We start from the raw sequence: 18,110 nt of genomic DNA on the forward strand, positions 1-18,110 counted from the left end.
CTTTGGATTATGCAACATGTCGTCAGTCACGACCTACATATTCTACATCTCAGAAACAATGTATTGTATGACAAACGTCCAAACAGTAAAAGGACATAACCCATGCAGTAGTGTACTGCTTTTCTCCTGGTCTTGATTAAAAATAGGTCATTAAAAAAGATTGATAACTATCTATATCAACTGATGAGAACATTTTTATCGCGATAACATTTTTGGACATAACACCCTGTCCTAATTCTAGCTGATATCAGGACTCAGTAGTCTGAGTTAGCTAAACCAAGAGGGTATCCTCTGAATTTAAAGTTTTCTCTGTACAAAATTCCCTTTTTTGTCCTTTACCCCTCCACTGCAGGCCAGCAAGAAACCACTAGAAACAAGGGAATTTTGCACAAAAAAAAAATTGATTTTGGACAGTTTCCATTTGATTAGTCATACTTAAGACTGCTGAAGCCTCATGTAGCCTGGTATGCCAAAGAATTTCATCGTCCCAATGCATCATCTGGATGTACCTGTTGTTTTCGGGACTCAGTTTTAATGAAATTCACCACTTGGACAAGATCAGTGTCATGTTACACTGGCACCATATCCTTGCCTGCTAAAGACTGGGGGAAAAAAACAATGGTAATTTCCCTTGATGCAAGCTGTAGACAGTTGTTGTTTGTCCTCTGACGTTACAGTATGTTGAAGGACAGTTACTGTATATTTTCAGTGCATCAGCAGCAGACTGATCCAGGACCATGTCGAGGTCGAGGGCTGGTTGCACAATAAGGTCTATTACAATAGTGCAATGACAATGCGATCTCTTGTTTAAGGAGGACTACCTTGATAAATCATGCTGAGTATCTGGCCTCTTTTTCTTTCTTTTACTTTTTTTTTTAAACATGAAAATCTCTTTTGAAAAAACAGTGGTTTCAATGCATTTGTCAGACTGGATTGGGCTGGAGGAGTGTTTCATTTCTAAATGCTCTTTTAAAATTGGATTACTGTAGTATTTAACAGTACCAAGATCGTCTTGCATGGTCATACTGGTCTGTCATAGTTATGCTTGTGCTTGGTATTATATATTATTTAGCAACCTAGGTTGCCTTTTATTTCTTGTGCTAGCAGTCACCATATTTTTCAGTGGCAACTTGTACTTAATAAAAGAGTGTGTATGGACACATCCACACAGCATATTCTTGTGGCCTAGGGGTTTATGGTACCAACTAGGGTTGTCACGATACCAAATTTCTGTTTCGATACCGATACCAATATGTATTTCGATACTTTTTGTAAAAAATATTTCATTATATTATGTATTGCCTTAATGGGTTATTTTAATATTTAAAGAATATAATTTAAATTTTAAAAATATATTTTTTTATGTATTTATTAACCATGGACATGTTTTAGCTCTCTGTATGCAGGCTACTGTAGGTTTACTACTGGGGTGGGAGGGGCTTTGTACTTCGTTCATTGACATTACAGTGCAGTGAACTGGTGAACAACATTATCACCTGTCGTTCTTGACTGAAGTCTCGTAACAAGTCCGCATGGTTGTCCTTTAAATGTTTCGACAGGTTTGAAGTGTTGCCTGCTTTTGCGAGACACACTTTGTAGCATCGCTTGCACTGCGGTGCTTCTGGGTTCAGTGGCGCGCCTTTATCGTTCGGTTTGAACTCGAAATATTTCCACACCGTACTTCGGGCCCCCATTTTGACCACAAGTACGGGCTGTTCTGCAGCTGCCATCTCTATCTACTGTATTTTCTTCAACCCGCTCCGTCTGTCTAAGACGCGACTTGTCGTTTCTGTCTCCTCAGTCTAAACATGCGAGTGCGCGTGGGAGGCGGCTTACATCCGCTCGGGCAACTACGTCACACTCGCTGGCCTCGCTGTGCTTAAAGAGACAGGCTCCAATTTACCAATTCATTTGCATTCAATAAAATGAAATAAAAGTACCGTTTGTTTTTAAATGCTGGTATAGTACCGTTTTCAAAACTCTAGTATTGCGGTACTATACTGGTACCGGTATACCGTGCAACCCTAGTACCAACCATTAAATACAAAATTCTCAAGTTGAAATATTTCTTTCTGAAATCCTGGCATATTCTGTCAGTTTGAGCAGTTGATTGATTATTGTTGATTGAAGTTGATCCACAACTTCATGTATTGTTTATATTTGCAGTATATGTACATTATTATCTGAAGTGCAACATTAGTTGAACAGTGTGTTTCCATTTAAAATGTGCTGTGTGAATATTTCCCAAGTATGTGACCCAAAATTCTAACACATCATGCAAAATACTGTAACGTTGCAGTAGAGGAGCTGTGGTTGTGCCAATATTACATCTGTAGTATGCTGGTGTGGAAATGGACATGGTTGGTGGGGGGTGCCCAGTACAGGGGCCACAAAAGGAAAGAGAGGTTGTGGTAGATGTGGATGATGAATGCAACAATTGCTCTGTTCCAATGAAGTGTGCCACCAATCTATTCCACTTACCCAGCATGGTCAATACCCTGGAACTGTCACACCCAAAAGAAATGCATCCTTTATTAAAGCTTTTCACACCAAATCAAAATGTCCTTCACATTGGTTTATCCGTTAGTTCATCAGTTCTTGGGATCCCCATCCTTTCTGTTTGGTCATTGTTGTTTTCAGTGAATCCGTGTTGGCTTGATCACATGTTAAGACTGAAAATGTTGACGAAGCAGTGCAGACAGAAGCAATGGTAATTTTATGAAGGACATCAAAAGTAAATTACTATTATAAAACCTAGTGTATGGCTGGACCATGTATGATCATTGTCCAAAATTGACGAGCACTCAATCTCATTTACATGTTTTTATGTGTTTTTCTCGTGGACACAATATCTCAGTAACAACTTCAAAGAACTTCTTCAAATATGGCACAAACGTTCACTAGGACACACGGATGAACTGATTAGATTTTGGTGGTCAAAGGTCAAACTCGTGGTGAGCTCACCACGCCTTGTGGTGGCCTTGTGAACATGATATTTCTGTAATGCTTTGAAGGAACTTCTTAAAATTTGACACAAATGTCCACTTGGACTCGAAAACAGACTGATTAGATTTTGTTGGTCAAAGGTCAAAGTCACAGTGACTGCACAAAATACTATAGCCATTATTCAAGATTTCAAACAGCAATTATAAAATTTCACACAAATGGTTAATATTTTATATGACTCTGGATAAACTGGGACTTAATCTGACAGAAACTAATCTGAGTGGCAGAGGCATACAATGACGAGGTGGTAATTCAACCAAACATGGCTCATTAAGATGTACGTTAACTTCCAGGCCATTTCTAAGATTAAAATCCTGATTTTTGTAACAATGATGTCGTCTAACAAATTCACCAAACACATAAGTTAAAGACAAAATCTTTCGGCTATATGTACTTATAAGATGGTCACTGAGTGAAAAATTTGGTGTGACAGAATATCTTTCTTATTGTCTCTCAGCGCACAGGCTCCTTCTGGGATCCACTATAGTTCTCAACTGTTTGTCCTCAAATAGTGACGAAGGCCTTTATTTACCTCAATTGCTGAAGGTAACAGGTTTTTTATTTGCGACAGATATGCATTAGAGGCAGGTCTTTATTTCAAACTGCAATTCTGGTGTGAACAGCCAGACTACTGCTCACGCAACAGAGTTGGACTGGCGTTAAACCAGAAAATACAGGCCAGGCCCACTCCTCAGCATAGCAGACAGCTTGTCTAATGTGGTATGGGCACTTGGTAATGGTGAAAATGAATTCACAAGCATTGTTGCCAAACTATCACGCATTGGCTTGTGTGGTGAATGAGTCTGCCAATACTTGAGGCTATGGCATCTTGCTGGAGGTGCAGGTACATGTCTGCTACCTTAGAGCTTGCATGATGTTTGCTCCTCTACTGCTTTTCTTCTGTTACTAGTAGCTGTAGTCATGTAAATCACATGAAGTTAATTTTGTCATACTTTCTCATCACACTGGAAACCACAAGGAAAAGAGCTATTCCTGCAAGGATACTGGGTTGGCCCACTTATAGAAATTCCTGATTATTTTCTGGTTGTTCTTAAAGTAATGCTTGTGTGGGTAAGGTTAGCAGATTTTGAATTACTGACTTGGTTAATGTTGAAAACAAATTTGTGTTACTGGTTTATGGAAGCATAATGAAGTGCTCATTATGCTTCCATAAACCAGTAACACAAATTTCTTATTGGATTGGATCTTATTGGATCCCATGCTGCTGGAACTCCACAAGTGCTATTTTATATAAGAGAAACAACCTGACAAAGTAAGCATCTGTGGCCGGCAGCTTTTCATCCAGCCCAGTTCACTGCAGTTGCAGATCATGAATGTTGCACAAAAATGATTACATTTGTTCCTAACTATTGTTTGGCCTTATCCATATAGAGGGACACTTTTCCACTGTCCCTCTATACGCTCAATTTGTGTTCCAAACACTAATATAATTTTGCCAAAATAAATAGACAAACTAAATACATAGCTTTACTTTGATGGAAGTACAGTGAGCTGTGCAACAAGTCATTGTCAACCAATCTAGTTGCTTGAGACAGAGGTAAACAGCTAATTGCACCAATCATAGATTTGAAGTTTCTTACCATCCGTTTTCATTCTCAGGTTAGGTTGAAGGTTGATTGTCGAGATCTATCAACAAAGCTAGCGTGGGTACACATGTAGCATAGAGTTTGACTAGCACAAGCCTTGATTCCTGAACAATAGCACAGATAGGGTTTTATTATCTTGCAAAAATTAAATGCAAAACGGGTGATAATAGTAATAATAATAATTGCATTTCCTTCCCCTTTTACAGGCAGCTAAGATTGATGTCTTTCAAGATTTAAATGTCGGCAGACATTTCAACATCAGGTACAAAATGTTTTTATTATTATTATTATTATTATTATTATAGGAGGAGTAAGCGATTGTAAATCATTGACTGTTGATATTTGAACACAAATATGGCACAAAGCATTACACTCAAAAGCTCCGCCCCCCCAAATTTATAGACTGCATTGCCAGTGCAGTGCAACTTCACTGTAGTTTTTGCAAAGCTACAGTGAAGAAGAGAGGACTAGGTTAGCATGGAAGGCTCTTGCCCTTGCCTGATCTTGCCAATTTAAACTTATTTTTAAATTGGCATATTCACACGCCCACCAGTAGACATTGCTTCCAAGCATTCGCCATAACATTTCCACTGCAGTCCCAGTTAATCCCATTCAAAACTCCATTGTCAGGCAGTGAAAAATGAGAAGGGTAGACTTCTTCCTCTCCTTCCCCTGATAAGCTTTTACATTAGCATTATCCATTAGCATGTGCCAGATTTCCCATGTCTTGCACCGACTTCCCCTTTCCCCCTCTCTCAACTCGGATCTTTTCTTTCCTTTGTCCTGTGCATGAACATGAACGATGTTGGTAGTTTGCTGGAATAGTCTTGTGTGGCTCAGTCCAAACCACTTTGATCTTTACAGCCACATCTGTGTAGGAACACTAGTATTTTTTTCAGCACACAAACCGAACGGACAGGTAGCGGACTGAGTAGGTATTCACTGTATTGGATTAGAATTGCATACTCCACCTTTAAGATTTTGCGTTCTCTTTTTTGTAATTGAGAAATGCTTCTCTGAAAGGAAATAACATGAGTTGACACATGTTAATGATTCCATTCAATTATATCATCTGAAATGCTGAAAAATATCTGACTCTTTCTTATTGAGCTCTAACTTAAGAAGATTTGAACTGTTTGTAGTATCCTGTTCTATTCTTAGAGCACTGACCTTTGTTACAGGAGGGGCTAAAGCACAAGTATCTACCTTTAGCTTAACACTGCTGAGGAAGTGTCATGTCAGCATCAGATGTGGACCTCTTCACCCACCATTGTAAGAGAGTGTGGGAGGTGAGCACAGCCTTCTCAAGTCCCCTGACTCCCCCATAGAAGGCTGACGCTTATCCAAGTCTGGTCTGCAGTGGTAGTATACTGAAAAGCCTAAATGCAGGGCGTCAAGTGGCGCAGTGGGTTGAGCAGGCGCCCCATATGTAGAGGCTACAGTCCTCGCTGCAGTCGGCCCCGGTTCGAATGCGTCATTCCCCCTCTCTCTGACTCCCCATTTCCTGTCTTTCTCTACTGTGCTATCATAAAGGCATAAAGAAAAGCCCAAAAAAATATATACTTTAAAAAGCCCAAATGCCCCTGTTCATTGCTATATCCTCCCACTTCTCATGAGAATACCAGTACCCTCCCAGTCCAGTTGGAATATGTAAGCATTCAAGCATGTTCTTGGTCTGGCCTTGGATGAATCCAACCCACCCATGCAAGAGAGACAAATAACACTGATGAAACAGGTGACTAAATGTTACTCTTTAGTCACCTGTATGACTCACTGTTGTTATGTTGTAAAGTGGCAATTCTATGTTTTGGTGCAATAATCACCAGGTATTCCTAAATAGTAGAAATACAGCATTCATATTCCGAAGTAATCAACTGGGAATGTTCACTTGGATGTCTGGCCAACATCTTGTCCAACACAGCACCTTGCCACATGACATTGCATTGTGTTTGGGCAAAAGTTAAGCCCGGATCAACTGTCTGGCTAAGCAATACCCTGTTTGTTTTGGGGGTTTTTTTGTTTATTTTTGGCCAGAGCCCAATGTATTGGTACCCCCACTGTACCACCACACTGGCCCCATAACAATGAATGAGGTGGCTGCGTTTTTTCACACATACTTAAAATATGTCACAACATGGCTTGAGGTTTATCCTGAATACTAAATCATTTAACTAAAGCTCCTCTAAAAAAAAAGGCCTCACCAAGTTTTTTTATTCTGCAACCATAGAAGTTGCAGTCTTTTCGGCCTCCTGATCTGTTTTGTTGATTCTGGTGTTCCATATGTCAGCCAAGACCAAAAAGCCATCACCTTCAGCTTGTGGTTTTCTTATGCTGTTGGTGAGCACCAACTGGTTCTTGGATTCCAGATTTGACAGGCACTGATGACCTTCTGGTCCATATCATCATTGTAAGATTTGAACATAGCCCACTTTGATTCATTGTCCCTGGAATATAGAGAAAAAGTTCTTCAGGAGGTCAGAGCTGAAGACCTTGCAAACAGGCATGCTGCCAGGTTTTCCTAAATAGTTTTCACAACACATTTGGGCTTCCCAGGTCTGTCTGGTAGTCTTCTCTGCCCAATCACGCTAAATAGTGATCAGTTGACCTCTGCTCCACTCTTCAAACATGTTACAAAGACATGAGCCCCAGATTTGATGAAATCACTACAAAGGCAATGGTCAGTCATTGCCCTAAGGTGTCCATGTTTTTGAGAGCCATTGACTAGCACAGAAGCGCATTAATGAAGCACCAATCTGGTTCAAATCAGGCAGGCCATTCCATTCAGTTACCCATATTCAGGTTTATGTTGTTGTCTATGTGATTGTTGCAGTAATCCAGCTATGTGACTCTTGAGTTTTCTAGCACTGCCCTCTCCAAGACCTGTCTTGTACCTAGTAGGACCAGGTTTTTTGCTTTTTTGCTTTGTTCCTTTTTATTTATTTATTTATTTATTTATTTATTTTCTTTAAAGGGTGCGTCTTTAAAGTGTTCACATTAATAGAAATAATCCTTTTTTATACAGGTCTCCAGTGGGATGTAATTCACATCATCCCGGGTAGTCCTTGCATTTCCAAGAAGAGGTGACATTTTTCTTTCCAATCATTGTGCGCATTTCTTTGTATGATATGGATTGTAATTTCTTTTACAGCTTTGCTTCTCTGTGTTTTCAGGATTGGGTAAAATAAACCCTACCTTCCAGTCCATGCTGAGAATGGCTCATGAGTGGGATTCATACTACCATAACCTCCCACCACTATCATCTGATCCAAGCACTTTGAGAAGGACATCAGAGTCAGAAGGAAGTCTTTCGCAACACTTAGAAAATTTCATTGGACATCATGACTTCACCGACACAGCAGCTTCAAATGAAGTCCCTGCTACAAACTCAAACTTCAACATGAACTATTACTCAAATCCTAGTATTGGAAATCCTAGTTCAGACTGTGTTTATCAAAAATACTACAAGGAAACACAATGGCAAGCTGATGGAGAACAAATGGACAAAGATTACTTGCCAAGTTGTGGAAATAGTGATATCTCAGACTTTGCCACAGATGGATTATCGGCATCAGGATCTTTTCCTTCATCATTTGCAACAGATTTACAAGGACTTAAGCAAGACTGTGGAATGCTAGCTACATCATTTCTTGAGGACTACTCGGATGTTAGCAGCTGCTCAGATGCAGATGTTGGTGAAACAAGGCCCTCTTGTAAATTCATGGCAAGTAATTCAGTTCCAAAACCTAAAACTGATGTTAGTACAAAACCCCATTCACCCGAAAGGCTTTTCAGCCAAACTAGAAATATGTTGCCAACTGAGAGTCGGTGCCCTGATATGTCAAAGGCTAATGTTGTTTTGCCAAGTCCATCAAATGTGAAAGCAGCAGAAGTCATAGTTGAATGTTCACAAGACAAGATGGAAAATCCAGAAGAATCTGTCAAATCTCACACAGGACACAATCAGTCCTTTACATCTTCTAACATGGTGACAACTACAGGAAGTGAGACTGTAGGGGATAGGAATTATAGTGATGGCTGTCAGGATCAGAAACAAAAGGAGGATGTAGAGAAAGATCTCATGCCAGGAAAACATTCAGACATCTCGATACGTTGCCATGAAAACTTGACTGGTGATGGAGTAGCGCAGTGCCCACATGGCAATGACAAGGAACAGATCACTGTAACTGCTCCAAATATCATGACTACATTTAACAATGAGCAAGATCACATAGATGAAAAAGTCCTAAGAAAGGAAAAGAAGGAATCATTAAACCAGGAAAATGAGGGATCTGGTGGTGTCAACTCCACACCTGATCAAAATGAGGAGGAGCAGGATAAAAGCAACCTCCTAAAAAGAGAAAGAAAAGAATCAGATTCATTAGAAAATGATACTTTTGATGAGGAGAGTAGCCCACTTCCCAACTCCACTGACAGTCAAGATGAAAATATGCAAACTGACTGTGAGGGGAAAAAAATTAAGTCAAATACCTTTAAATCGTCAGATCTACCAAACAACAAGGTGTCAGATTCAAAATATGCTACTCATGAACCCAGTGAATGCACAAGTACCTTGAAAGGCAGCAGTCATGATGTTGAATCTTGTTTGCAGTTACCTAAGCATCAGTCTCACAAAAACGTACCTCAGGACAATATTGGTAGGAGCCCTGCTGAGATGAGTGATGGTCATTTGAGCGATGCTGGTGACAAGAAAGAGAAAAGTGTTGCTAGTCATGCAGAATCCTGCTTACAGTCACACAGCTCCAGCACCGACATAAATCCCTGTGTAGAAAAAGGTACAGCAGAGAAGACGGACACCAGTTCTTCTCCAGATCCGAACTGTAGTGATTCTATTGATACTAGTCACAAGAATGAGGAAAGTGTTGCTGATCATCCAGAATTCATCTTACAGACAGATGTCTCAAGCACAGACATGAATCCCTCTCTTGAAAAGGAAATGACAAGTCTACCAAAGAAAACTACAACCGCTTCTACAGATCTCAACTGTAAAGGTCCTGATGTCACTAGTGGCAGTGTCTGTATTGATACAAGTGACAATAACAAGCAGAGTGTTTCTAGTCATCTAGAATCCTGCTTACAGCCAGACGGCTCAACCACAAACATAGACTTTTGTGTAGAAAAAGAATGGACAAGTCCATCAGAGAAGGAAAATACAACCTCTTCTACAGATCCGGAATGTAGTAGCCCTGTCGTGATAAGTGACAGTAATGAACAAAGTGTTTCTTATAGTTTAGAATCCTGCTTGCAGTCAAACAACTCGAGCAGAGACATGAATCCCTCTCTAAAAAAGGAATGTCCAGCAGAGAATACAGATGGAACATATTCTCCAGCTCAGCAACAGTTACTCAATCAAACCCCACCAGGCACCCTAGAGCCACAAGGTCTTGGTGATGTTGCAGAAAATGCAAGGGAGTCATTTGAAGAGTTTGATACATCTGTAGAGGGACAGCCTGACAAGCTGTATGGTGAACCTCTGTCAAGAGAAGACTCTTCATGTGACACAGATGAAGCAAGACTTGTCACGTGTAAATCTAAAGAATTATTCATGGCCAGACGTGACAAGAACAGTGTTGAACACTCAGAAGGACAAATACCTCAACTACAATGTTCTACAGAAATGAGAAACTATCTGCAACCTGTTGTAATATTGAAGACCTTAGAGTCAGAAAATGGAATGAGTAACTCATATCGTTGCAGATATTGCCAACACATCACACACAATGTAAATAGTCTAATTGAACACCACCATTCTTGCCGGTCAGTGCATAATTTTCAGTTTTGCAAGACTTGCAATCTCTATCTGATGAGGAGTGAGCAAGCAGAAAAACATGTGTGTGATGTCACCAAAGAAAGCCTTCAGCTCCCCTCTAATTGTAGTTTACAGAAGAAAAGAAAACGGCACGGCCGCCACAGGTGCATCAAATGTAAACTCATATTTTCAAAACTAGTTCAGTATATCAGACATATGCGAACCCACACTGGCAAAACACCTTTTAAGTGTAATGAATGTGGATTATATTTTGCACAGGCTGGTACGTTGCACAGACACAAGCGTATACCTGGTAGATGCAAGCCTGAGAAACTTCTAGTTACAAATTCTGATGCTGCTACCGCTGGAACTAAAACACCACCACAAGAGGACTTGGTACAGAACAAACCATATGCAAATCTGCCCGAATGTTATGTAAAGCTTGTTGACATTTCCAAGACTAATCTGTGTAGGTTATGTGGTAAAAGCTTCTCAATTGCAGAGAAGGCCAAAAAGCACTTCTACACCTGCCACAAGGGAAAGAGTTTGGCAGTTTCATCAAGTCAGTGTGCAACAAAGCTCAGTGGTGATGAAACTCAAAAAGCAGAGAATGAGACGAAAGGAAAATATAAATGCCCTCTTTGTCCGCGGCTTTTCAAGTATTCCTACAACAGGGCTCGACATTTGCGTGATTGTGTCAAAGATACAGTATGTGGTGGCAAAGAAAAAGTTTCTGGTAAATATCGCTGTCCCTTGTGCCACGCTACTTTTACTTTACCATCCAACCGATATAGACATATTAAGGCAATATGCCTCAGAGAATGTCTTAATCGGCTTGCAAAAGAGAGAGCAAAGTTGAGGCCTATGGTTGAACAGAAAAAATCAAAGGAAAGTGAGCAGAAAACACAGTCAAAGGAAATTGACCTTAAAACTTGGTCAAAGGAAAATGACCTGAAAGCACTGTCAGAGGAACATGAACAGAAAATACCATCAAAGGAAAATGAACAGAAAACACAGTCAAAAATAAATGAGCAGAAAAAACAAGAAAGCCCAGCTATAACAGCCCCCAAGCTTGTTCCACGTTATAAATGCAATCTTTGTCCAGCGGTTTTTTATCATGCTTCTGGAAAATACAGACATATGAAAAAACATGAGTTGTTTAAGCTCACTGGCAAAATGTTCAGGTACAGGAATTCCGTGTTCTCTATGTCTAAACCAGCCACTTTAAGTAGTACAAAGACTGAAGATAATAAGGATAACTTAAAATCAACTGAAGCAAATAGCAGTCTTGTGCTGAGCTGTCAGTTTTGTGGAAAATATTTCAGCACGTCACAGTCACTGAAGAAACATGAGCGCAATCACCGAGGTGAAAGACCATACCGCTGTCTGGAATGTGGAAAAGGATTCAAGAAACATGCCCATCTGATTGGTCATAAAATTGTTCACCAGAGGAGGATACAGTGTACTGTTTGCAGAAAGATTCTTCCAACAATTGGAGAACTAATCCAGCACAGAAGTTCACATCTGAAAAGGGGAAAGCTTCAATGCCCAGACTGTGATCAACAATTCCAGTATCCTGTATATCTCCTTAGGCATCTAGACAGCCACAAAAATAGAGAAAACAAGGCATCTGAGCTTGAAGAGAGTGCACCATCAAAACCCCGGACGACCTTGGAATCTGCAAAAGAGCAGATTGGACCAAAGCAGCTACAGTGTTCCTTATGCAAAGAGGTATTTGATGATGCTCAAGTTCTAAGAAAACATTGTCTTACACACATATCTGGGTCCTCGTCAAACCAATGTCCATTTTGCAAACATAATTTCACTAGTCGCCGCTATTTGCTGCGTCACATGATCAAACATACTGGAGACAAGCCCTTCTCCTGCACAAACTGTGGAAAACAGTTTTACCGTAACTTGTACCTTAAACTTCACAGCGAGAGGTGTTTGCCTGCTCAAATGAGGCATTTTGTCATAATGGAGTCTAACACTAAGACAAAGAGACCATATCGGTGCTCCTACTGTCCACGGTCATTTTGCAAGAAGATCCGCCTGAAAAGTCATCTCCGAGGACACAAGACAAACTCTCTTCTTCTATGCTCAAGATGTGGCCAATACTTTGGTTTTAGAAAATTAAATCAACATCAGAGGAACTGTAGGGGGACTACAGAGATCAACACTGGATCTTCAAATGGTGATTTCAGTAAAAGCCCCTCTCCAACAAACCAGAGTGTCTGTAAAATGCCTTTACAGTCCAGTGCAACCAAGATGCTTCCGTTTAAATGCTCCTACTGTACACAGAGGTTCAGGTACAGATCGTTACTCTTCAGACATCTTGTTTCACATACTGGCATACAACCCTATGCATGCATGCACTGTGGCCACAGATATGGAAGTCAGACAATGTGTTTGCAGCATGAAGCTTTCTGTGATGGAGTTTACAAAGAGGGGCCATCAAAAGTCAAAAATGGTGCTGAAGCAAACTTGTTGAGCAAGCCAAATCTTAGAGAGGCAACACAGAAGCAAGCAGAAGGTGACGCTGAGTACAAGTGCAAATTCTGCACCAAGACTTTCTTGAAATCGCGAAACCTGAGACGTCACATTTTGACACACAACGAAGTGAAACCTTATCGCTGCAAAGCTTGTGACAGCTGCTTTTCAAGGTATGACCATCTGAAAGTACATCAGACTCGTTGTAAGGGGAAAAGACCACGACTGGAAGTCTGTATTCCCAAAATCAGTTTAGATGATGTTGGCAAAGGTTGGCAAAATAGGTTTAGCATTCAGCCTGCCGAAAAGCAGGAGACATTTGAGTGCAAAGTCTGTTCAAGAAGCTTCTCAGCTCAGTCTAAGCTTTCCCGACACATCACCATGTTCCATGCTGCAAAGTTGTTCAAGTGCACACGCTGTGGCTCGTCATTCGCTCATGAAAAATCTCTCAAACACCATCAGAGGGTGAACAAGTGCAGAAAGGTCTCCAGTGACACAAATGCTTCTCTACCATTGGGAACTAATCCACCCACAGAAAATGTGACAGAACAGCTTCATGGGGTGAGAAGTCGAATTCTGCAGAGGATCAAGCCTTGTTTTAACAAAAAGTACAAATATGTATGTAGTTATTGTCCCCGTGCTTTTGGAAACAGCTGGCAATTGGGGGTGCATACCCGCCTGCACACAGGAGAGAAGCCATATGCCTGTGAGTATTGTGGTCAGAGATTTATAAGGAAGGATTATGTGCAGCGTCATTTCACAAAGTGCACAAAGAAGCAACAGCAAAGTAAAGTGCTCTGTGACCGATGTGGCGGATTTTTCTCCAAAGTCAAGCTTGAGGAACACAAAAAAAATTGCACCTTAACTCCAAGTTTATCAGAATCAACAGTTTGCAAAAGCCAGCAGTCAACCTCGCAAAGCCCACCAAAAGGCTTTTCTTGTGCATACTGTAGTTCTCGGTTTTTGCTTTTTTCACAGCTCCAAGAGCACTTTTTAAATGCACACAAACTGGAAACAGTGGTTCCACCAGTGTCTACTGCACCCCTACAGCACCACCTGTCAAATATACTCAACATCAAAGAAGAGCCTTTAGATGAGATTTGTGACGAACGTCTAAGTGATGGTGCTAATTTAATCTGTAAATTAGATACAGCGCTAGATGGTGATGCACTCCAGCGATTTTTCTGCTCAGAGTGCAACATGTCCTTTGGAAGTAAAGCTGGACTAATTGGGCATATGCGTGTACACTCAATGGAGCGTCCTTTTAGCTGTAAAACATGCAAAAAAGGCTTTTGGAATAAAAGTCTTCACCGTAATCACTACAGGAAATGTAGGTTTGGACATATTTCGGAGAGAAGTAAAACAAAACAGTTGGAAGTCCCTTTGAAAGCAGAGATTGATTTTGCATTTGATGACTCTGTTCTAGTGTTCAAAGAAGGCTCCACATCAACTGGCACTGGGGTTTTGCAGACCAACTTTTCCTGCAAGGATGACTTAATGGAAGAATCCTCCAAAAATTCAGAAGGAAACGAGGCGCAAAGCAGCTCAAGTACAGAGAAGAAAGCTGTGCAGTACCAATGTTCAGAATGTGATAAGAGCTTCACAGATGGCTTATTGCTCATTAGTCATCTTGAAGACCATGGAAGACAGGAACAAGAGAAAAAGCGCAATACATGCACTAAATGTGGACGGGTATGCACTAGTCAAAAAAATCTTGAAAAACATATGAAGACACATGGATTTGACCAGAAATACCATTGCCCTGACTGCCCCAAGATATCCTACACCTTATCTGATCTTGAAATCCACAGAACGTATCATGACCCAAATAGACCTTATGTTTGTAAACTATGTCATCAAAGGTTTTGGACAAGACCATCTTTATGTAATCATTACAGTGAAGACCATCCAGATGATGCATTTACTTGTCGTTTCTGTAACAAGGCCTATTCAGTCAAAAAATCCCTGACACGACACTACAGAAAGTGGCATCAAAAAGAGCAGGAGATTCTAGCTAGTACAGTACAGGAAAATAGCAGCACTGAACAACAATCCAGCAGTCAAATTAGAACAAATGGTGAAAGTGATGAGGATGAAAATAACGGCAGTGAAGACAGTGACTCAGACTCTGCACCATACTTCCCATGCCATGTGTGTGGCAAGACATTCCCAACATCGGAAAGTCTTGAGGATCATCAGCGGTGTCATCTCGGTGAAAAACCACATGAATGTGAGGAATGTGGTCGATGCTTTTTCCAGGCATCCCAGCTGCAGCAGCATCAACGAATGCACAAGTCTGAGTTTCAGTGTCAGGCATGCGGCAGGGGTTTTGTGTCTGTCTTTGCACTGCGTAAACATAAGCATACTCATGGCAAGAGCCGTCCATACCGTTGCTCAAAGTGTCACTTCAGTTTCACAGGACCCTCACAGTTAGCAGAACACATGACTACTCACCGTGAAGAGAACTTCCCTTGTGATATATGCAATCGTGTGTTTCTCTCCAAGAGTAGTAGAGCTGAGCATCGGAAAAGCCATTCCAAGTCAGGTGACCATCCCCCACCTTCACTTTCTATGACAGAGTATAGAAAGTCTCCTTCACTCTCTGAAAGCTCATCATTATTCAACAGAGAACTTAAATATCGCTGCGGTGTTTGTAATGAACGCTTCAGAGACCCAGAGGAACTCTCAGAACATGGTTGCATGGCAACCAAAGAGCGACCATACTCATGTTCAGACTGTGATAAACATTTTCTGCATGCATCTCACCTGAAAAAGCACAGGACTACCCATCAGCTGTCATGGTCAAGTAGTGAATATCCATGTAACCAGTGCAACAGTAGCTTTTCATCCTCTCAGCACTTCCTCAGCCATCTTAAGACCCATGTTGATACTGCAGGAGAAATTCAACACAACCATAAAGGTAAAGATGGAAGACTTTCACACCATTTTACATGTCCAGTTTGCCATCAGTGTTTTCCCAGTGCCACTGAACTGATTGGTCATTTTCCCACACATTCTCACACATTTGAATGCAAAATCTGCAGTATGACACTTCCCTCTACAAGCAAGCTCGAACACGAGCGCCATCATCTGACATCAGCTGCTGAATATGAATGCACAGAGTGTTGCCAGAGCTTTTTGGGAAGTGATGCTTTCCACCAGCACCACTGTTCCCATCAACAGCATGCAATAACTGAGTCCATATACTCAAATCCATCTGCTAAGGCGTCCCCTCCAGGAGACGAGGAGGAGATCGATGTTACTGGGGAGGACTTGTACAATTGCGCTCACTGCTCAATGCAGTTCTCCTCCAAAAGTGGTCTGTTGGAGCACCAAAATAAACACCTAATTGAGAAGCCGTTCAAATGTGAACTTTGTGGAAAAACGTTTGCATTGCGGAGGTACCTTAAAGAACACGAGCGACGGCATCGTTTAAAATCGGCTGCTCAAAGCGCAGCTCAGTTGGCTGAAATCAAGTTGAAATGTATCCAGTGCCACACCGAATTCAATACAGCACAAGATCTGTCTTTGCATATGAGACTGCACGCTGAAAAAGAGGGTGGAAAGTACCGCTGTGATATGTGCTACAAGTCATTCAGCCACTGGACTCTTCTTAAGCAGCACCAAGAAAGTCACGTTGGAGAAGTTGTATATGAATGCACAGAATGTGACAAAGCCTTTGCTTTTCCTCATCTACTAGAAGAACATCAAAATACTCATGCTGGTTCCTCTCAGTAATGATTGTTAGATACCATCTACTTTATCTTCCCTTTGAATAACTGTAACTAAAGTAACTTGAAATCCCTTTCATGCCTTACATCTGACTGTACCTCCACCTGCAATTATTTACAAAGCTCTTGACTCATGTGACTATGATAAGAGTATCTTCTCCTGAGTTTCTATTGACATTGTGTATATATTTTTAGTTCTAATATTGGGATTTGTATACAGTAAATTAGCAACATAGTTTCTTGACAGTGTTTGTAAATCTATGACAAAGTCATTTAAAGCTGTTTAATATTCTGTGATGAATACAGACAAAGCATGATGGGATAAAATGTTTATAAAATGTCTTGGATAAAGTCAGAAATTTCTGATGTTTTACATTTATTTTAGAATAGTTTTAGCGAGTTTTGTTGCCAATATGTAAAATAGACTTCAAAGAAGTTGTTTTAATCTACTGGTATGTTGTATAGTATGATTATTCGTCTACTATTGACAATTTTGTAATTTTCTGTTAATTTTCCTGTGTTCATCATGGGGTTTTTTTTTATATTGATAAGTATCTTGTACAGACACTCAAAAGATTAGTAATTGAATATCATTTTCACAACCCTAGGATGTTACTTTTCTTAATAAATTTGAGTTGATTCGTTCAATTCAGAAGTAAAGTCAACTAGAAAATCATTTTGCATGTCTTGTTTACAATTTCTGTATACTGTGGGGAAAGCTAACGGAAAGGAGCCCAAGACATGTTGGCTCTTTACGAAAAGCCACACCTCATTTAACCAAAACAGTTGATTTAAGAAGTTCCACTTACCCGTATTAGAGCTGAGATGAAGGTGTGTCACCTTAAATCACAGACCGTAGTCACAGTAGAAATCTGCATGGAGTCTGCTAGTTCTCCCTGCGTCTGTGTAGGGTTCCTCCAGTCTAAGATGAGCAGGTTAAAAGAAAACCTTAAACTGTGTTTACACTGTTTGCTAGGCCTATGACAGACTGGCAACACATCAGGGTGCAGCCAGCCTCTCACTCAGTGTATGCTGGTATAGGCTCCAGACCTTAAACAGGATCAGCAGGTACAGAAAATAGATGGGAGTTGGAAACAGATTAATTTTCAGATTGGTTTTCTGCCTTCATTTGCCCTAAAATACCATATGAAATACAGTGGCCTTTTTCATTTATTTCATCTCATTTACCTGAAAGACATTAAAAAATAGATTTAATGGTGAAAACTCCCACAGTCATGGTCCAAGATGATCTTTGGTTTGGGTTTTCATTTCAATTGCAAACCCAAAATAAAATTTTAATTTTCAAAGAGATTTCTATGAAAATACATAAAGCTACATTTAAAGATAAATTTAAAGTACTTTGCATGGATTAACACTGATTCAAACATAATCTTCATACAAACAGGTAATCCTAACCATATCAATCAAACAATTACTAATGTAGGTGTAAAGTGTAATGAGATGGAGGACTGGTGGTGCAGAAAATACTCCCTCACTCTTGATGGATCA

The 18,110-nt window shown here is 40.4% G+C and overlaps 1 protein-coding gene across 2 annotated transcripts in view; it reads left to right on the plus strand.

Moving 5' to 3' along the window:
• The window catches only part of znf1035 (zinc finger protein 1035), a 34,961-nt gene extending 17,684 nt beyond the window's left edge, over positions 1-17,277 (plus strand). For both annotated transcript variants that reach the window (XM_087177561.1, XM_023419817.2), the window contains exons 2-4: positions 4,820-4,875; positions 7,636-7,693; positions 7,784-17,277. In XM_087177561.1, the coding sequence (XP_087033687.1) occupies positions 7,816-16,608 (8,793 nt within the window). In that variant the 5' untranslated portion in view covers positions 4,820-4,875; positions 7,636-7,693; positions 7,784-7,815 and the 3' untranslated portion in view covers positions 16,609-17,277. The remainder of the gene's footprint in view (positions 1-4,819; positions 4,876-7,635; positions 7,694-7,783) is intronic.
• The last annotated feature ends 833 nt before the right edge of the window (positions 17,278-18,110 follow it).

Source organism: Seriola lalandi, unplaced genomic scaffold (assembly GCF_002814215.2).
Source record: "Seriola lalandi dorsalis isolate HSWRI2012SDOR001 ecotype SW California unplaced genomic scaffold, Sedor1 jcf7180002054609, whole genome shotgun sequence".
NCBI lineage: Eukaryota > Metazoa > Chordata > Actinopteri > Carangiformes > Carangidae > Seriola > Seriola lalandi.